Consider the following 22430-nt stretch of genomic DNA (forward strand, 5'->3'; position numbering starts at 1 on the left):
TCTCTGTGTCCGAAACCAGTTTCGAAGAAGGAACGTTTGTTGCACAATTTGGATGTTGTTCGCGCTCTAAAATTCTATTTAGATGCTACAAAGGATTTTAGACAAACATCTTCCTTGTTTGTGGTTTATTCCGGTAAAAGGAGAGGTCAAAAAGCAACTTCTACCTCTCTCTCTTTTTGGATTAAGAGCATCATCAGATTGGCTTACGAGACTGCCGGACGGCAGCCTCCCGAAAGAATCACAGCTCATTCCACGAGGGCTGTGGCTTCCACATGGGCCTTCAAGAACGAGGCTTCTGTTGATCAGATATGTAGGGCAGCGACTTGGTCTTCACTGCACACTTTTACCAAATTTTACAAGTTTGATACTTTTGCTTCTTCTGAGGCTATTTTTGGGAGAAAGGTTTTGCAAGCCGTGGTGCCTTCCATTTAGGTGACCTGATTTGCTCCCTCCCTTCATCCGTGTCCTAAAGCTTTGGTATTGGTTCCCACAAGTAAGGATGACGCCGTGGACCGGACACACCTATGTTGGAGAAAACAGAATTTATGTTTACCTGATAAATTGCTTTCTCCAACGGTGTGTCCGGTCCACGGCCCGCCCTGGTTTTTTTAATCAGGTCTGATAATTTATTTTCTTTAACTACAGTCACCACGGTACCATATGGTTTCTCCTATGCAAATATTCCTCCTTAACGTCGGTCGAATGACTGGGGTAGGCGGAGCCTAGGAGGGATCATGTGACCAGCTTTGCTGGGCTCTTTGCCATTTCCTGTTGGGGAAGAGAATATCCCACAAGTAAGGATGACGCCGTGGACCGGACACACCGTTGGAGAAAGCAATTTATCAGGTAAACATAAATTCTGTTTTTTGCATTCTATTTAGAACACACATTTAGATGCCTTGTTTTATTTTGTATAGGTACTCTCAGCCGCTTCATGAGGAGATTGCTTTGCATAAGCATTTGAAACACAAGAACATTGTTCAGTATATGGGCTCCTTCAGTGAAAATGGTTTTATTAAAATCTTCATGGAACAAGTCCCAGGAGGTAAGTCTGTTCTTCATATGTAAATGTCATGATAGTTAGAATGGAACTTTCAATGCTCTGACAGAGCGTGCAATTTTTAGAAACAATTTAATTTACTTATTTTATCAAGTGGACTTGGCATCCTTTATTGAAAAGCATACTTAAGTAGGCTCAGGGGCTGCAATGCATTGCTGGGAGCTAGCTGCTGATTAGAGTCTACACACAATTGTCTCTTGTCATTGGCTCAATAGATGTGTTTTGATAGCCAGTAGTGAATTGCTGCTCGGGAGCTTGCTTAGTTATAATCACTTAGTTATATACAAGCGACAAGGCAATAATAGAATGTTTACATTAGAGCATTTTATTTCTGCACTTTTATGCCCTAACTGACCCCACTAAAGGAGATAAGATTTATTTAATAGGACGTGCACATTTACAGAGGGACATTATACTGTTTCTTCCATTTAATGTGTTCTCAGCCATCCATTTTTTTTTTTTTTTAGTTTTTTTTTATTAGGCATACAGATATAATATCCAAATGTGACACAATTACAGTACAGTAGTATAGAGCAATTTCAATAAGCTACAAAACAATAGCATGCCATGCAGTCTTTGTGCCTTTCAACAAACCCAGGAGACCACTTTTGGATCTCATGAAGACGTAGTGGCAAAAAGCATCCTAAAATAAAGGAGACCACTCATTGGTCTCATCTGATTTTTTTTTTTTTTTTTTAAACAGTATATTGGCACACAGGAGAAATAAAAAGGAAAGATATTGCAAAACATCACAAAGTCATAATGTTCTCAGTAGTAACTAGCATAGGAGGACATAATTAAAGCATAAGTGTAAGATATATTCATCCTAATTAACCTTGGGATATAACGGCTATCCACTTTCTAATCTTCTAAGGGAACCTCATTTCTTCTGTTATGTGTGATCAGTCCACGGGTCATCATTACTTCTGGGATATAACTCCTCCCCAACAGGAAATGCAAGAGGATTCACCCAGCAGAGCTGATATAGCTCCTCCCCTCTACGTCAGTCCCAGTCATTCTCTTGCACCCAACGACTAGATAGGATGTGTGAGAGGACTATGGTGATTATACTTAGTTTTTTATGACTTCAATCAAAAGTTTGTTATTTTATAATAGCACCGGAGCGTGTTATTACTTCTCTGGCAGACTTTGAGGAAGAATCTACCAGAGTTTTTGCTATGATTTTAACCGGAGTAGTTAAGATCATATTGCTGTTCTCGGCCATCTGAGGGAGGTAAAAGCTTCAGATCAGGGGACAGGGGCAGATGAATCTGCATTGAGGTATGTAGCAGTTTTTATTTTCTGAATGGAATTGATGAGAAAATCCTGCTATACCGTTATAATGACATGTATGTATACACTTCAGTATTCTGGGAATGGTACTTCACCGGAACTACTTTGTTAAAGGTCACTAATCTTTTTAATAAGTATTATATCATGTTAAACGTTTTTGCTGGAATGTAGAATCGTTTACACTGCTGAGGTACTGAGTAAATAAATGTTTGGGCTTTATTTTCCACTTGGCAGTAGTTTATTTTGAATTATGACAGTTTCGTTTCTCTTCACTGCTGTGTGTGAGAGGGAGGGGCCGTTTTTGGCGCTCTTTGCTACGCATCAACAATTTCCAGTCAGCTATTATTTTTTCCTGCATGATCCGGTTCATCTCTGACAGATCTCAGGGGTCTTCAAACTTCTTGAAGGGAGGTACATTCTCTCAGCAGAGCTGTGAGAATTTTTTATATTGACTGTGGATAAAGACGTTACTCAGTAATTTTTATGTCAAATTTAGTTATGTTATCTTACTAATGGGAACAAAACCTTTGCTAAAAGTTGTGTTGTTTTAAAGTTGATGCTATAACTGTTCTCAGTATATTATCTCAACTGTCATTTAATCTTTAATCGTTTAAGTACCTCTTTGAGGCACAGTACGTTTTTGCTAAAAAAGACTATAACCAGGTTGCAAGTTATTGCTAGTGTGTTAAACATGTCTGACTCAGAGGATATCTGTGTCATTTGTTCCAATGCCAAGGTGGAGCCCAATAGAAATTTATGTACTAACTGTATTGATGCTACTTTAAATAAAAGTCAATCTGTACAATGTGAACAAATTTCACCAATCTGCGAGGGGAGAGTTATGCCGACTAACTCGCCTCACGCGGCAGTACCTGCATCTCCCGCCCGGGAGGTGCGTGATATTATGGCGCCTAGTACATCTGGGCGGCCATTACAGATAACATTACAAGATATGGCTACTGTTATGACTGAAGTTTTGTCTAAATTACCTGAGCTAAGAGGCAAGCGTGATCACTCTGGGGTGAGAACAGAGTGCGCTGACAATACTAGGGCCATGTCTGATACTGCGTCACAGCTTGCAGAGCATGAGGACGGAGAGCTTCATTCTGTGGGTGACGGTTCTGATCCAAACAGATTGGATTCAGATATTTCAAATTTTAAATTTAAATTGGAGAACCTCCGTGTATTACTAGGGGAGGTCTTAGCAGCTCTCAATGATTGTAACACCGTTGCAATACCAGAGAAACTATGTAGGTTGGATAAATACTTTGCGGTACCGGCGAGTACTGACGTTTTTCCTATACCTAAGAGATTAACTGAAATTGTTACTAAGGAGTGGGATAGACCCGGTGTGCCGTTCTCACCCCCTCCAATATTTAGAAAGATGTTTCCAATAGACGCCACCACTCGGGACTTATGGCAAACGGTCCCTAAGGTGGAGGGAGCAGTTTCTACTCTAGCTAAGCGTACCACTATCCCGGTGGAGGATAGCTGTGCATTTTCAGATCCAATGGATAAAAAATTGGAGGGTTACCTTAAGAAAATGTTTGTTCAACAAGGTTTTATTTTGCAACCCCTTGCATGTATCGCGCCGATTACGGCTGCGGCAGCATTTTGGATTGAGTCTCTGGAAGAGAACCTTAGTTCATATACGCTAGACGACATTATGGACAGGCTTAGAGTCCTTAAACTAGCTAATTCATTCATTTCGGAGGCCGTAGTACATTTAACCAAACTTACGGCTAAGAACTCAGGATTCGCCATACAGGCACGTAGGGCACTGTGGCTAAAATCCTGGTCAGCTGATGTTACTTCTAAGTCCAAATTACTTAATATACCTTTCAAGGGGCAGTCCTTATTTGGGCCCGGTTTGAAAGAAATTATCGCTGACATTACAGGAGGTAAGGGCCACGCCCTACCTCAAGACAAAGCCAAAGCTAAGGCTAGACAGGCTAATTTTCGTCCCTTTCGGAATTTCAAAACAGGAGCAGCATCAACCTCCACTGCACCAAAACAGGAAGGAGCTGTTGCTCGTTACAGGCAAGGCTGGAAGCCCAACCAGTCCTGGAACAAGGGCAAACAGGCCAGGAAACCTGCTGCTGCCCCAAAGACAGCATGAACCGAGAGCCCCCGATCCGGGACCGGATCTAGTGGGGGGCAGACTTTCTCTCTTCGCCCAGGCCTGGGTAAGAGATGTTCAGGATCCCTGGGCGCTAGAGATCATATCTCAGGGATACCTTCTAGACTTCAAATTATCTCCCCCAAGAGGGAGATTTCATCTGTCAAGATTGTCAACAAACCAGATAAAGAAAGAAGCGTTTCTACGCTGTGTACAAGATCTGTTATTAATGGGAGTGATCCATCCGGTTCCGCGGTCGGAACAAGGACAAGGGTTCTACTCAAACCTGTTTGTGGTTCCCAAAAAAGAGGGAACCTTCAGACCAATCTTAGATTTAAAGATTCTAAACAAATTCCTAAGAGTTCCATCGTTCAAAATGGAAACTATTCGGACAATCTTGCCCATGATCCAAAAGGGTCAGTACATGACCACAGTGGATTTAAAAGATGCTTACCTTCACATACCGATCCACAAAGATCATCACCGGTATCTACGGTTTGCCTTCCTAGACAGGCACTACCAGTTTGTAGCTCTTCCATTCGGATTGGCTACGGCCCCAAGAATCTTCACAAAGATTCTAGGTGCCCTCCTGGCGGTACTAAGACCGCGAGGGATTTCGGTAGCTCCGTATCTAGACGACATTCTAATACAGGCTTCAAGCTTTCAAACTGCCAAGTCTCATACAGAGTTAGTTCTGGCATTTCTAAGGTCGCATGGATGGAAAGTGAACGAAAAGAAGAGTTCTCTTTTTCCTCTCACAAGAGTTCCATTCTTGGGGACTCTTATAGATTCTGTAGAAATGAAGATTTACCTGACAGAGGACAGGTTAACAAAACTTCAAGATGCATGCCGTGTCCTTCATTCCATTCAACACCCGTCAGTAGCTCAATGCATGGAGGTGATCGGCTTAATGGTAGCGGCAATGGACATAGTACCTTTTGCACGCCTACACCTCAGACCGCTGCAATTATGCATGCTAAGTCAGTGGAATGGGGATTACTCAGATTTGTCCCCTACTCTGAATCTGAATCAAGAGACCAGAAATTCTCTTCTATGGTGGCTTCATCGGCCACACCTGTCCAGGGGGATGCCTTTCAGCAGGCCAGACTGGACAATTGTAACAACAGACGCCAGCCTACTAGGTTGGGGCGCTGTCTGGAATTCTCTGAAGGCTCAGGGATTATGGAATCAGGAGGAGAGTCTCCTTCCAATAAACATTCTGGAATTGAGAGCAGTTCTCAATGCCCTTCTGGCTTGGCCCCAATTAACAACTCGGGGGTTCATCAGGTTTCAGTCGGACAATATTACGACTGTAGCTTACATCAACCATCAGGGAGGGACAAAAAGCTCCCTAGCAATGATGGAAGTATCAAAGATAATTCGATGGGCAGAGTCTCACTCTTGCCACCTGTCAGCAATCCACATCCCGGGAGTGGAGAACTGGGAGGCGGATTTCTTGAGTCGCCAGACTTTTCATCCGGGGGAGTGGGAACTTCATCCGGAGGTCTTTGCCCAAATACTTCGACGTTGGGGCAAACCAGAGATAGATCTCATGGCGTCTCGCCAGAACGCCAAACTTCCTCACTACGGGTCCAGATCCAGGGATCCGGGAGCGGTTCTGATAGATGCTTTGACAGCACCTTGGAACTTCAGGATGGCTTATGTGTTTCCACCCTTCCCGCTGCTTCCTCGATTGATTGCCAAAATCAAACAGGAGAGAGCATCAGTGATTCTAATAGCACCTGCATGGCCACGCAGGACTTGGTATGCAGATCTAGTGGACATGTCATCCTGTCCGCCTTGGTCTCTACCTCTAAGACAGGACCTTCTGATACAGGGTCCGTTCAAACATCAAAATCTAACTTCTCTGAAACTGACTGCTTGGAAATTGAACGCTTGATTTTATCAAAACGTGGTTTTTCTGAGTCGGTTATTGATACCCTGATACAGGCCAGGAAGCCTGTTACCAGAAAGATTTACCATAAAATATGGCGTAAATACCTATACTGGTGTGAATCCAAACGTTACTCCTGGAGTAAGGTTAGGATCTCTAGGATCTTGTCCTTTCTACAAGAGGGCTTAGAAAAGGGTTTATCGGCTAGTTCATTAAAGGGACAGATTTCAGCTCTGTCCATCTTGTTACACAGGCGTCTGTCAGAAAATCCAGACGTCCAGGCCTTTTGTCAGGCTTTAGCTAGGATCAAGCCTGTGTTTAAAGCTGTTGCTCCACCATGGAGTTTAAACTTAGTTCTTAACGTTTTACAGGGTGTTCCGTTTGAACCCCTTCATTCCATTGATATAAAATTGTTATCTTGGAAAGTTCTGTTTTTAATGGCTATTTCCTCTGCTCGAAGAGTCTCTGAGTTATCAGCATTACATTGTGATTCTCCTTATCTGATTTTTCACTCAGACAAGGTAGTTCTGCGTACTAAACCTGGGTTCTTACCTAAGGTAGTTACTAACAGGAATATCAATCAAGAGATTGTTGTTCCATCCTTGTGTCCAAATCCTTCTTCAAAGAAGGAACGTCTTCTACACAATCTGGATGTAGTTCGTGCTCTCAAGTTCTACTTGCAGGCAACTAAAGAGTTTCGTCAAACTTCTTCCCTGTTTGTCGTTTATTCTGGACAGAGGAGAGGTCAAAAAGCTTCTGCTACCTCTCTCTCTTTTTGGCTTCGTAACATAATACGTTTAGCCTATGAGACTGCTGGACAGCAGCCTCCTGAAAGAATTACAGCTCATTCCACTAGAGCTGTGGCTTCCACTTGGGCCTTTAAGAATGAGGCCTCTGTTGAACAGATTTGCAAGGCTGCAACTTGGTCTTCGCTTCATACTTTTTCCAAATTTTACAAATTTGACACTTTTGCTTCTTCGGAGGCTATTTTTGGGAGAAAGGTTCTTCAGGCAGTGGTTCCTTCTGTATAAAGAGCCTGCCTATCCCTCCCGTCATCCGTGTACTTTTGCTTTGGTATTGGTATCCCAGAAGTAATGATGACCCGTGGACTGATCACACATAACAGAAGAAAACATAATTTATGCTTACCTGATAAATTCCTTTCTTCTGTTGTGTGATCAGTCCACGGCCCGCCCTGTTTTTAAGGCAGGTAAATATCTTTTAAATTATACTCCAGTCACCACTTCACCCTTGGTTACTCCTTTCTCGTTGATTCTTGGTCGAATGACTGGGACTGACGTAGAGGGGAGGAGCTATATCAGCTCTGCTGGGTGAATCCTCTTGCATTTCCTGTTGGGGAGGAGTTATATCCCAGAAGTAATGATGACCCGTGGACTGATCACACAACAGAAGAAAGGAATTTATCAGGTAAGCATAAATTATGTTTTTAATATGTGTATAGCTTTAAAGCGGGTTGATATTAGTAAATAAAATGCAATATGGGGCTATTTTATGTATTGTTATACACTCGGGGAATAGGTATATCAGTCATAGGTATATGGAAGGCAGCTATTTATTAGCTAATATATTATCCCTCTTATTAACCAGCTAAGCACATGATAGTTCACTTATATCTAGAGGACCATAGAAGCGACTATATATGGATGAGTTACTATAGGACATTGTAATGTTACATACCTGAAATTGAACAGGATGTTTGAACTGAAACCTTATTAACAGTGATCTAGCTAGGGGATGTACGTCTTGAGTCACGTAACTTAGGGTATGTGTGTGTGGAGGTAAAACGCAACGTGGATAAGTAAGGCAGACTATGGCTAGTAGTATAGTATGAGCACAATAGGTTATTAATTTCTTTCAGACTAGGACTCATAATTGCGTTGATATAACTGAGCTGTAGTAGCTTATAAATGTTGTTCTTTTGGTCTCAGCATTCTCAGCCTTGCGTCATAAGTATCAGTCCTGATTTACATTTATTTTTCATCCCATGCTACATCTCACCCTTAAAGAGACACTGTCCAGAATATAGGGCCCTGAGCAAGAGAGGTGTCGCCTCCAATATGTGAACTCCAGAAGATGACTGGTTTTCTCATAACCTAAGCTTGCTGGTATGGGACACATCTCTCTATCCAAGCAGCCTTCAGCTCCAGGTGTGGTTGGGAGTGGGCAGCCAGCAGCGATCACATCATGCTGTAGAGTGGACTCCAGGTTCATAGTTCTGCTAGCTAAAATATAGCCCACACTGCTAAGCCCCAGTAACGGATGTAGCACCTCCACGGGTGAGTCTGTCTCCCCCGGTGTAGACCCACAGGTCTCAACTGGATCCTCCGGAGGGGTGAAGCAGGGCTGGATAAGTGTACTTGCAGGTCTCAGACCGCAAGTGCTAAAATCAGGTAACTTAGTGATATCGGACAACACAAATCTCCATGGGTCTAGACTGTTGCTCATACTCTGCTGTAGTATCGGCAGCATAGCACCTTTTGCAGGATTCTCCCCCTTGTGCTCAACGCCATTTAGCAATGCGGCTCTCCTCTCTAAGCTAGTCGGGTGCTCCTTCAGTTCGCCGGGCAGCATACATAAAGTGGCTAGGTCACTGCTTGGGTAGTTTTCACCATTAAGTGAAGTTTGTGAGCGTTTGCTAGTTAGTCACAGAAGGTGCTTGGATCGGATACGTGAGAGGTTTGGTATGTAGCTCCTGTGAGATTTGCAACTCTCCTTTTGAACTAGCACATATACCTATTAGGGAGGCATATTCCACATCGAGTTTTGCGCAAAGCTTATTGTAATGAGAGTCCAGCATGGCTGTGACTTCCTGAAGGATCAGTTTAGAGTCCAGCGCCATATTGAAGAGACAATACGTGTGTTCTAAGCAGATACGTTATGCCCCTTGTCGTTGAAGGTAGTAGTATTTATAAATGGCAAGGGTAAATCTGAGCTTCCTGGTTTAACAGAAACAGTTAAATATAACACGTATTGTCTCTTCAATATGGCGCATAGATTAGAAATCTATTGTTAAATATAATCCAGTTCTTGTTTTTCCATACTTAACTTTGTACTAGAAAAATGGTCAATTGAGACATACTAGATCAATTAGTAGTAAACTGTCCATGTAACATAGTGTAAACCTGATTATTAAAGTTACCAAGAATTAATAATGGTCACAGACCCGAAAATTAACAGCGCTTCACTCTAGTCATTGAGGGCCTTAAAAGGGACATTAAACACTAAATAAATGCTAGATAGAATGATGCATTGAAAGAAAAGATTAGCCTGAGAATAACATGTAGAAGTATTTTTTAAAGTTTCATTAGCTGTTTAAATATTGACAAAATAGGTGTAAAGTTGTAGTGTCTATAAAACAATGGGAGCTGCCATGTTGTAACTTAGGTTACCTTCTCTGCCGTGGCCAATTAGGGACAGTTATAAATAGGTCACTAGAGTGTGCAGCCAATGGTTGTGCGGAATATAACAGAGTTCTGCACTTTCATTTCTAACAGGAACTGAAAAGCTTACAATTTCAGAATGCAATTACGGGAAAGGGGGACAAAATAAATAATGAAAGTATATTGCCGAGTTTTTTTATTTATTATTTTATATTACCATCTCAAAGTGTCCCTTTAATAGGAAAGTATGTAAGTCTGTCTGCTGGTGGAGAAAATGCATGATTTTTTTTTACCGGGGAACTGTACCCCCTTTTCAGTAGAGCATAAGATACTTCTTCCTGCCACTGTCTTTTTCAGCAGTAGGACAGTAAAGAGAGGAAAATCGTTCAGAGTGCTACAGAGGGGCAATACACCAAGTTATAGAAATTTTGATAAGCACTTACCAGGAGAGGTTTTCAGTGCAGTAAAATCTAAAGGTGGGAAATTATTACACAACAGACATAAGACAAATATTAACATAAATGTAAAGAAAATCACCTTTTCATGTAAATTGGTCTTGGCAGGGGTTTGAACATCCAGTTCACCATGTTTCATTAATATGGGGAGAAGGCTACACTGCCATTTTCATACTAGCCCTCAGTAAAAAATATCTGGTTTAATTGTGCATGACGTTGAATCTTATTGTAATGAGCTTTAAAGGGTCATGAAACTCAACATTAAACTTTCCTAGTTAATATAGTGTATACAGTTTTAAGAGACTTTTCAGTTTACTTCCATGATCAAATTTCCTTCATTCTCTTGTTGAAAAGAGGGAGCTAGCTGGTGATTGGTTGCTACACACATATGTCTCTTGTCATTGGCTCGCCGGATGTGTTCAGCTAGCTCCCGGTAGTGCATTGGTGTTCTGGAGATGACTCCAACTATAGTGGATTAGTGCTTACAATAGTGCGTTTTCTCTTTGGGCTTTTTATGTCTCTTATATTATCTTATACTTTATTTTGTTTAGTTAATTTTACTGGCAAACAAAGCATAACAAAAAATCAGTTATATGAGTTGTTCAATACATATTTTACAGACCCATGTTGCAATGCAAAACAAGATCTGTGTAGCCACCAATTACCAACTCCCAGCAGTGCATTGCTAAACCTGAGCCTACCTAGGTATGCTTGTCAACAAAGAATACAAATCTGATAACAGAAATAAACCGAGAAGTATTCTACAATTACATGGTCAGTCTAAACCAGGGGTCGGCAACCTTGGCACCCCAGATGTTTCACAACTACATTTCCCATGATACTCAGCCAGCCTAAAGTGTGTCTGAGCATCATGGGAAATGTAGTTCCAAAACATCTGTTGTTCCAAAGTTGCTGACCCCTGGTCTAAACCATTCAAAGTTTTAAAGGGACACTCAAGTCAAAATTAAACTTTCATTATTCAGATAGAGCAGCAATATTAAACAACTTTCCAATTTACTTCCATTAACAAAATGAGCACAGTCTTTTTATATTTACACTTTTTGAGTCACCAGCTCCTACTGAGAAGAGAATAAATGTATCTGCATTTGTGATTGGCTCATAGCTGTCACATGATACAGGTGGAGTAGAAATAGACATAACTTAAATTTGTCAGAAAAAAATCTACCACTCACTTAAAGTTTAGACTAAATGCTATCGCATTGTCTTTTTATCATGCATTTGTTGTTTATGCAAATCTACTGTGGTAATGTAGAACAGTTTGGCTAAATTATTTTCAGAAAAAAATAATAGGTACATTTGCTTGTCATACCAGAAATAGAGAGGGCATGATGCGCTTGCCAATAGTGAAATATTCAAATTGGAGATTTAAAAAAAAACATAAGATGCAATTGCATATTGTATTCTGAAATACTACAGAAGGTGTAATTAGTGATGGATTGTTCATCAATCGTTGCATTTGAAGTGTATCTCAGTGTGTCATCTATTTTTATAATCGTATATTTTCTGGTCCATTACAGGAAGCCTTTCTGCTCTATTAAGATCAAAATGGGGACCCTTAAAAGACAACGAACAGACAATTGGCTTTTATACTAAGCAGATACTCGATGGCCTGAAGTATCTCCATGACAACCAGATAGTACACAGAGACATAAAGGTTTGTTAATATATCATTTTCTTATACTCAAACATGCAAAATACTATATACTATTACAGGTACAGATTGCCTAAAACAGCTATTTGATTTGCAGCATTTGCTACAGAATTTGCTTTTTGGTGATAGGTAGCGTGGAAACAAGTTGTGTTTGAATACAGATATTTTTCTGATAACTAATAAAAGTATGTGCTTTTTTAATAAACATTCTAAAAAACCTCAGCTATCATATTTGAGCATTCTAATATATTATTTTAGTCATGTACGAGTTTCATAGTTTAAAAGTGTGATTTGAGCTGTAATTTCATTTTATGCAACCAGGAAAATAAAATAGGCAAACATTTTATAACATTTGAAAATAACAATATGTGAACCGCTAGTAAAAAGCTAAAATGTGTTTTCAAGAGGGTCAAGTATGTGCCAATAACAATTTATATATATACACTCACCGGCCACTTTATTAGTTACACCTTGCTAGTCCTGGGTTGGACCCCGTTTTGCCTTCAGAACTGCTTTAATTCTGTGTGGCATAGATTTAGCAAGGTGTTGGAAACATTCCTCAGAGATTTTGGTCCATATTGACATAATAGCAAAACCTACATGATTCGAATCTCCTGTTCCACCACATTCCAAAGGTGCTCTATTGGATTGAGATATGGTGACTGTGGAGGCCATTTGAGTACAGTGAACTCATTGTTATGTTCAAGAAACCAGTTTGAGATGATTTGAGCTTTGTGACATGGTGCATTATCCTGCTGGAAGTAGCCATCAGAAGATGGGTACACTGTAGTCATAAAGGGATGGATATGGTCAGCAACAATGCTAAGGTAGGCTGTGGCATTTAAACAAAGCTCAATTGGTACTAATGGGCCCAAAGTGTGCCAAGAAAATACCCCCCACAACATTACACCACCACCAGCATGAACCGTTGATACAAGGCAGGATGGATCCATGCTTTCATGATGTTTACGCCAAATTATGACCCTACCATCTGAATGTCGCAGCTGAAATCGAGACTCATCAGACCAGGCAACGTTTTTCCAATCTTCTATTGTCCAAGTTTGGTGAGCCTGTGTGAATTGCAGCCTTAGTTTCCTGTTCTTAGCTGACAGGAGTGGCAGCCGGTGTGGTCTTCTGCTGCTGTAGCCCATCTGCTTCAAGGTTAAATGTGTTGTGCGTTCAGAGATGGTATTCTGCATACCTTGGTTGTAACGAGTGGTTATTTGAGTTACTGTTGCCTTTCTATCATCTCAAACCAGTCTGCCCACTCTCCTTTGACATCAACAAGGCATTTTTGTCCACACAACTTCCACTCACTGGATGTTTTCTCTTTTTTGGACCATTCTCTGTAAACCCTAAAGATGGTTGTGCGTGAAAATCTCAGTAGATCAACAGTTTTTTTAAATACTCAGACCAGCCCGTCTGGCAACAAGAACCATGCCACATTCAAATGCATTGAGTTGCTACCATGTGATTGACTGATTAGCAATTTGTGCTACCAAGCAATTGAACAGGTACCTAATAAAGTGGCTGATTAGTGTATGTATGTGTGTGTGTATGTATGTATATATATATATGTGTGTGTGTGTGTGTGTGTGTGTGTGTGTGTATATATATATATATATATATATATATATTAGAATTTTTGAAAGTTGTTTTTTGATGGATTGACTACTGCTGTTGAGTTTTATGAATGGAAAGTATTGGTGAATATTGCATTGCACAGTCACCCAAAGTCTACACAATAACTGGCTTCCCTAATGGATTTTTAATGGATTAGAATGGCCTTGAACTTTAGTATTTTGCCAAGAGCCATACCAAAAGCTATTCTAATAAATTGTAATAGATCCCAGTTATCATTAAAGACACAGTAAACACTTTCAGATTCTAATATAAAATATTTAATTATGTGTAGCAAAATAATTTTAAAATATACTTTTATTATTTAACACAAAATCAAATACAGACTAAACCTGTGATACACAAAAAAAACAAATAATAAAGTATAAATAAAGTGTGCATGCAGTGTACAAAAGGATATATTGAAAGTTCAAGGCAGTAATTAGATGTTCCGAAAGTTCTTCAGGATGTCAAAACAATAACTCCCCCCCCCCCCAAAAAAAAAAGGGAACATAAGAACAATCGTGAAATCCTGTTAATTGATTGGAGTAAAGAAGAGATCAGAGAAATATACTCACATGGCTTTGAGCTATAACTCAGCTCAAAGTATACAAGCTTATCGAGACCCTTCCTGGATCAAAAGACCACAGGAACCAGAGCTCAGTTAAAACAAAATTATTTTCAGAACATCTTTTAATTACTGCCTTAGACTTTCAACATATCCGTTTCAGCACTGCATACAATATTTATACTTTTATTATTTATTTTGTCCCCCTTTTCCTGTAATTGAAGTTAAAATTAAGTTTTCCAATCCTGACAACTAAAAGTGCATAATGCAGGCTTTGCAGGCCTAATATTACCACTTTCTCTTATTGGCATTAAGTTCAGATTGGCTCCTCCATATAAGCAATGTGTTAATGCTTTAAAAACATTTCCAAACTCACCCAGTATGTTAATTTATTGCAATAAAAAGTGTAAATTCAAGGTGCTTTCTGCTCTTTTAAATTGCCTCCTGAAGTAAAACCCTGGCCTGAAGTGCTTTTGTTTCAACATAATAGAACAATATTTTAAAATATTAAAATGTATAGAAATATGTTATTGAAATATATAGTTAAAGCTGTTTACTTTCATTCCCAAACAAATAGGTGCATGCATGTCTGATCTGTGGCCTAAAAGCAGATAAAACTCCCACAGCTCTATTGGTGAATCTTTGCTGAAGCCCTGCTTAGATGCAACAGAGAAAACAATAACTTTTACTATATCTTTAATTGATAGAAAGGTCAAAATTGAATTGCTCATGGGTACATTTAAATGTTACATATAATTTTTTTTGCAATATACTAGTATATGCACATATGCTGCAAGTGTGCTGTGCACCAGCATTCAAACACCACACCTTCTCAGAGGGTCAGCAGTGGCTTGTATGACACAAATTAAGTCTTCGCTAATGCAATACACACCACCTCCTGCCCTCTGACCAGTAATGGTGTTTGATCACTGATCCTGTAGCATATGTACGTATGCCACTGAACCGGTAATACCTTTTACTAGAAGCATTTTTACTAATGGAAGCATATTGCAAAAATGCTTCTATAGAATGTATTTATTTTACTTTAAGCCTCAGGTCACCTAAGTCTAGAAAATTTCAAGTGCAATGTAAAAACAACATGGTTATGCAACGCTCTAGATATAATTCTAATTTCATTTCTAATATAAGTAAGTTACTTTACAGTATTGTCAATTAGAGAATATCAGAATAGAAATATGTTACTATACTACTAGTGTATTGTAGGCTAAATCTTTTTTTCAGATCTTACTTCAGCGATCACCTGCATGTCTTTATTAATGTAAATCACTGTATAAACACAGATGGTTAATAAATGTTTCATTTATTTTGAGTCAGCCAGCTGTGGTAGGTGTGTCTAAACTGAAATTCTTTTCAAAGGGCTAATACTATTATAGATGAAATATGCCATCTTCATGATGACAGATGGGTGAAACCTGACTCAGACAATTCCTTTCTTAACACCCAGGGGCAGTTCTTCACTTTAGAATGTGGAAGTGCTGCCTAATTAGATGCACATTTAAAAAACAGATACATACACAAGATAAAACGAGACATACAATGCACACATAGTAACATAACATATATAGAGAAACACAGAAATCTGCATGCACAGACATGCACACACAATACCAATGCACACTTAATACAGTGGTACACACAGAGCCATATATATATTTAGATACACACTATATGGCCAAAAGTTTGTGGACACCCCTACTAATTATTGAATTCAGGTGTTACAGACACCCCCATTGCAAACAAGTGCATACAATCGAGCACATTGCCATGAAAATCCCCATAGACAAACATTGACAGTACAAATAGGCTGTACTTTATAGCTCAGTGACTTTAAAGGTGGCACTTTCATAGGATGCCACCTTTGCCACAAGTAAGTCCATGATATTTCTGCCCTACTAGATCTGCCCTGGTCAACTGTAAGTGCTATTATTGTGAAGTGGAAGCAACTAGGAGGAGCAACAGCCCAGCCATGAAGCAATAGACCACGTAAACTCGGGGCCCCTGAAGTGCATAACGCATAAAAATCACCTATCATCTTTTACATCACTCACTACAGAGTTTTAAAATACTCTGGAAGCAAGATCGGCACAGGAACTATGCGTCGGGAGCTTCATGAACTGGGTTTCTGTGACCAAAGAGGTGTACAGAAGCCTCAAATCAACATGTGCAATAGCAAGTGTCTGCTAGAATGGTATAAAGCACGCCACCACTGGACTCTGGAGAGAAGGAAACATATTCTCTGGAGTGGTAAATCACACTTTACCATCTGGCAGTGTGATGGAAGAATGCCAGGAGTATAAGCAAAAAACACGTAGTGGACACATACCCGGTACAGATAACAGTCTTAGTCCAAAAATCACCAGCATTCTGACAGAATCTCAATCCCAATATAATTATGGTACTGACCTTCCAAGTAGCTTACACTCAGCTCCTTTCCTTTCCGTAAGGTTCCTTTATACTAGCGTATACTCACTTCTGCCTTAACAGCTCACCGGGGACTTACTCGCTAGGGGGGTGAATTTCAGATCACCTCTTGCCCTTCACTTTGGCAGTAAACAAACACAGATACCAGTACAGCCTAGGATCCGTAGATGAACAACGGAGACCTCAGTCATTTCATTTCAAAAAAGAGTAATACGGAAAATCCTTTAGACGTTTCAAGCGTTATTCCATTCTTAAAAAATCATCCACCTCGTAGCTAAAATAGGCTAGACAGTTTCCTTGCCTATTTTAGCTACGAGGTGGATCATTTTTTAAGAATGGAATAAAGCTTGAAACTTTTAAAGGATTTTCTGTATTACTCTTTTTTGAAATAATGCTAGGAGTTCTCTACCTACCGAAATGCATAGGTCCTACTATAATGTTTGGTGGAGGAGGAATAATGATCTGGGGTTGTTTTTCAGGGTTTGGACAAGTCTTCCAGCGACGTGTCATCATATTGTGGATTGAGAGCCATACCTTCTTGTCTAATATTCGTACCTGACCTCACAAATGCTCTTCTAAATGAATGGGCAAAATCTTGTGAGAAGTTTTCCCTGAAATAGTGTATACTAGCCCCTTATGCATAGTGTTAGCTTGATACTGTCTAGCTAGCACATGGCCTGATGGGATGGGCCTGTGGTATACACACTCTAAATGCATGAATGAGGAAAAATTTAGCACCCTAGAACTGGACAGATAATTAGTACAACATTCAGCATATACTTTGGAGTTAGAAATCTTAACACATATATATATATATACGTGTGTTTGTATATGATGATGTTAACCCAGTTTATATTTTTTTAGGGAGATAATGTACTGATAAACACGTACAGTGGAGTGCTGAAAATCTCTGACTTTGGAACATCCAAGAGGCTTGCAGGAATCAACCCTTGCACAGAAACATTCACTGGTAAGGGATTTCTGACTGAAATGTATGTTGTATACCCAGGTATTGAATGAACAGAGAAAAGCTTCAAAAGTATGACAAGAAAAAAGCATAGGAAAATGCATTACAAAAGTGTAATGGAACAAAACAAAAACAAACTAAAACAAAAAAATCGATACAATGTCCTTTAAAGGGACACGTAGAAGCATGTTTGCATTATGCTTCAGTGACATCACCATCAGCACTTAGAGCATGCGCATCTCAGATCTAAGTTTGCATATAACCTACCAGACTGGGTGCAGGGAATTGCATGCACAATTTTTTTTATATTTATTTTTTTTTTCAAAAAAGCTTTATTGATGTAAATTCAAGATATAAACATACATGAACCAGAAAAATAGAAAAAGAATGTACAAAATTATATAGACATTTTGATATTGTTTTTCCATTTACAAGCATCTACTCTATGTCCATTTTGGACTACAGATATAAAAGAATATGCTGTAGGCAATAAAATTACAATCATCAGAATATATGTGCAAACCGTGAGGATATCTGAGAGGGAGATAGCAGAGGGAGAGAAAAGGGGGGAGTGATAGAGGAGCGAGAAAGGGGAGGAGAGAGGAGAGGAGAAAAAGGAGAGAAGAGAAAAAAAATAAAAAATAAAAAGGAGGAAGGGAATGGGTAATTAACTCAGATTGTCTTATTCCAGATTCCCAAGATCAATTCATGGGTTTCTAATTTTTCTATTTTAAGATAATGATATCTTTCTAAGGTAATGAGCCCTGAGACTTGATGTTTCCATTCAAGTATAGATGGAACACATTGTTTCTTCCACCTTTTGGGTATGAGTTTTTTTGCGCCTGTTAGCATTATCAGGAGGAGTGCTAGTTTGGTGGGGTCTTTTAATTTAGGTAGAGAGCAAAACAGGATGCTCTCTGGTGTGTTTGGTATATGAGTTCCTAGCAAATCTGATATGTAAGTAAAAACTTCTGACCAGAACTTTTGTAATCTGGGGCAGGACCACCAAATATGGACCAGGGTGCCTTCCTCACCGCAGCCTCTCCAGCACTTGTTGTTTACTGAGGGATATATTTTATGGATCCTCGAAGGAGTCAGGTACCAGCGACTCAAGAATTTTATGTGAATTTCTTGTATAGTAGCAGATACAGAGGAGCGCTTTGTAAGTGTAAAGGCACTAATCCAAGAGTCGCGATCTATTTCATGTTGTATTTCTCTATTCCAGGCTAGTGTATAAGATGGGAGTATTGTGGGGTCGTCTAGTAGAGTCAATTTATATAGTAAGGATATTAGATGTCTGGGGGTATCTGTTAGGGTGCAAAGTTTTTCAAAGGGTGTGAGTCCCCTTCCCATATCCTTCCTGTGTTTGTGATGAGAGATGTATTGACATAGTTGACTGTATCGAAGCCACGAAGAGAAAATTTCCCCGTGAGTTTCCATTAAATGAGCTTGTGATTTAGTGATGTTATTTTCGGTGAGGAACTGCATAGTTCCTGTTTTAAGGTTATATGGTTGCTTAACATGGAAGCCCATCTTCCAGTATGGGAGATCCATGTTTTCAATTATGGGAGTAAGTGGGGACTGCCTGGTTGAGGTTTGTGTGCTAGTAGCTAAAAGCTTATCCCATTCAGCTAGAGTTTCGGCAGTCATTGTGTATTTATGTAACTGCTTTGGTCTATGTGATGGAAGGGACCATGCAAATGTGCCTACATTATTCCTCGTGAAGATTTGCCTATCTAGATGTATCCATGCCTTGTGAATAGTATTGTGGGACCATTCCACTATGTGTTGAAGGAAAATCGCCCTTCTGTAAGCCATTAAATTTGGTACTCCTAGGCCTCCCCCATCCCTTGTCATGTACATAGTTTTACGTGGAACTCTTGGTTTTAGGTTGGCCCATATGTAACTCTCAATTATGGATTGTAGTTGTTTAATATATCCTTCGTGCATTGGTATTGGAAGCGCTTGGAGTATGTACAGGATTCTTGGTAGAACATTCATTTTAATTACTCCAATCCTCCCCAACCAAGACAGGGGTTTGTTTTTCCAGCTTGAAAGGTCTCTAATTATTTCATTTTTTAATGGAATATAATTATGTTTAAAAAGGTTCAAAAACACTCCTAGGTATTTAAGCTTGTGTTGGGCTACGGGGATATTATATAGTTCCTTTAATTTTTGTATATGGTGAGTTTGGGTATTAACGTTCAACAGCTCCGATTTATTTAGATTAAGGAGGAAGTTAGACACCTCCCCATATGACTTCAATTCTTTTAATAATTCAGGTAATGAGGTCTCCGCCTCGGTGAGAGTGAAGAGGATATCGTCTGCATATAGTGCTTGTTTGAATTCTGTGTCCCCAACTGTTATCCCCTTAATTTTAGTGTTTTTCCTAATTTTTTGAGCAAGTTTTTCGATGGAAATGGCAAACAATAGGGGTGAGAGCGGGCATCCCTGTCTTGTCCCGTTCTTGATGTAGAAGGAGTCTGATAGTGTGCCATTAACTCGCACTCTTGCGTTAGGGGCTGAGTATAGGACCATAGACATGTTTAAGAATGGCTTTGGGATTCCCATCTCTCTCATTGCCTCCTGTAGAAAAGACCAGCTGGCACAATCTTTTTTTATAGCAAAACCTGTGATATTTTTGTATGTAATATAAATATATTATGGAACATCTATTTAATTCTGTTAATGTAACTAAATATACTGTGTGTGTGTGTGTATGTATATATATATATATATATATATATATATATATATATATATATATATATATAGCAGTTACCAACTTTGCAGGGGCAATGTGTGCAATTTTTAATAACACTCTGAATTATAATACATATAAAAACCTGAATCCTTTAAGTTCTGATTTAAGTTCAGTTAAGTTCAGATCAATAAACAAACTTAAGGCTAGATCACGAGTTTTGCGGTATGAGTGAAAAAGCAGCGTTAAGGCTCATAACGCTGCTTTTTCACTACCGCTGGTATTACGAGTCTTGCTGATTTAGGGGCACCACACACTTTTTTGGCCTTAACGCAAATTAACTTACACAATTTGTGTAAAGTCTTTTTTCAATGGGACTTCCATAGCGCCGGTATTACAAGCTTTTTCTGGGAGGCCAAAAAGTAAGCGATACAGCCTAAACCGCAAGATTCGTAACGCAATCTAATGTCAGAGTTTTACGTTACAAAGCTGTAGCATAAAACTCATAACTAAAGTGTTAAAAAGTACACTAACACTCATAAACTACCTATTAACCCCTAAACCGAGGCCCTCCTGCATTGCAAACACTAAAATTAAAATTATTAACCCCTAATCTGCCGCTCCCGACATCGCCGCCACTATAATAAACATATTAACCCCTAAACCGCCGCACTCCCGCATCGCAAACACTAGTTAAATATTATTAATCCCTAATCTGCCGCCCCTAACATCGCCGCCACCTACATTACAGTTATTAACCCCTAATCTGTCGCCACCACTATACTAAATTTATTAATCCCTAAACCTAAGTCTAACCCTAACACCCCCTAACTTAAATATAATTCAAATAAATGTACCTGTAAAATAAACCCTAAGCTAGCTACAATATAACTAATAGTTATTATTTTCTTCTGTTAAGTGTGATCAGTCCACGGGTCATCATTACTTCTGGGATATTACTCCTCCCCAACAGGAAGTGCAAGAGGATTCACCCAGCAGAGCTGCATATAGCTCCTCCCCTCTACGTCACTCCCAGTCATTCTCTTGCACCCAACGACTAGATAGGATGTGTGAGAGGACTATGGTGATTATACTTAGTTTTATATCTTCAATCAAAAGTTTGTTATTTTAAAATAGCACCGGAGTGTGTTATTATCTCTCTGGCAGAGTTTGAAGAAGAATCTACCAGAGTTTTTGTTATGATTTTAGCCGGAGTAGTTAAGATCATATTGCTGTTTCTCGGCCATCTGAGGAGAGGTAAACTTCAGATCAGGGGACAGCGGGCAGATGAATCTGCATAGAGGTATGTAGCAGTTTTTATTTTCTGACAATGGAATTGATGAGAAAATCCTGCCATACCGATATAATGTCATGTATGTATACTTTACACTTCAGTATTCTGGGGAATGGTACTTCACTAGAATTACACTGTAAGAAATACATAAAGCTGTTTAATAACTAGAGATTATGTTTAACGTTTTTGCTGGAATGTAAAATCGTTTTCATTTACTGAGGTACTGAGTGAATAAATGTTTGGGCACTATTTTTCCACTTGGCAGTTGCTTAATCTGTTTTTCTGACAGTTTCTGTTCTCCCTCACTGCTGTGTGTGAGGGGGAGGGGCCGTTTTTGTTGGCGCTTTTACTACGCATCAAATATTTCAGTCAGCAACTCATTGTATTCCCTGCATGATCCGGTTCATCTCTACAGAGCTCAGGTGTCTTCAAAACTTATTTTGAGGGAGGTAATTTCTCTCAGCAGAGCTGTGAGAATTATAGTTTGACTGAGATAAACGTTTATTCTGTAATTTGTTTCCTGCTTTCAGAATTTGTTATCTTTGCTAATGGGATTAAACCTTTGCTAAAGTTGTGTTGTTTACAAGGATTGAGGCTATAACTGTTTCAATTTATTAATTTTCAACTGTCATAGATCTTCTGTGCTTCTTAAAGGCACAGTACGTTTTAATATTATTCTAATTGAATTGTATTTCCAAGTTGCAAGTTTATTTGCTAGTGTGTTAGACATGTCTGATTCAGAGGATGATACCTGTGTCATTTGTTGCAATGCCAAAGTGGAGCCCAATAGAAATTTATGTACTAACTGTATTGATGCTACTTTAAATAAAAGTCAATCTGTACAAATTGAACAAATTTCACCAAACAACGAGGGGAGAGTTATGCCGACTAACTCGCCTCACGTGTCAGTACCTACATCTCCCGCTCAGAGGGAGGTGCGTGAT

General features: G+C 39.4%; 1 protein-coding gene across 3 annotated transcripts in view; it reads left to right on the forward strand.

The window, feature by feature from the left end:
- Positions 1-22430, forward strand: part of MAP3K5 (mitogen-activated protein kinase kinase kinase 5) — a 690524-nt gene that overhangs the window by 484642 nt on the left and 183452 nt on the right. For all 3 annotated transcript variants that reach the window (XM_053710886.1, XM_053710887.1, XM_053710888.1), the window contains exons 16-18: positions 918-1045; positions 11761-11897; positions 17389-17494. In XM_053710886.1, the coding sequence (XP_053566861.1) occupies positions 918-1045; positions 11761-11897; positions 17389-17494 (371 nt within the window). The remainder of the gene's footprint in view (positions 1-917; positions 1046-11760; positions 11898-17388; positions 17495-22430) is intronic.

Source organism: Bombina bombina, chromosome 4 (assembly GCF_027579735.1).
Source record: "Bombina bombina isolate aBomBom1 chromosome 4, aBomBom1.pri, whole genome shotgun sequence".
Lineage (NCBI taxonomy): Eukaryota > Metazoa > Chordata > Amphibia > Anura > Bombinatoridae > Bombina > Bombina bombina.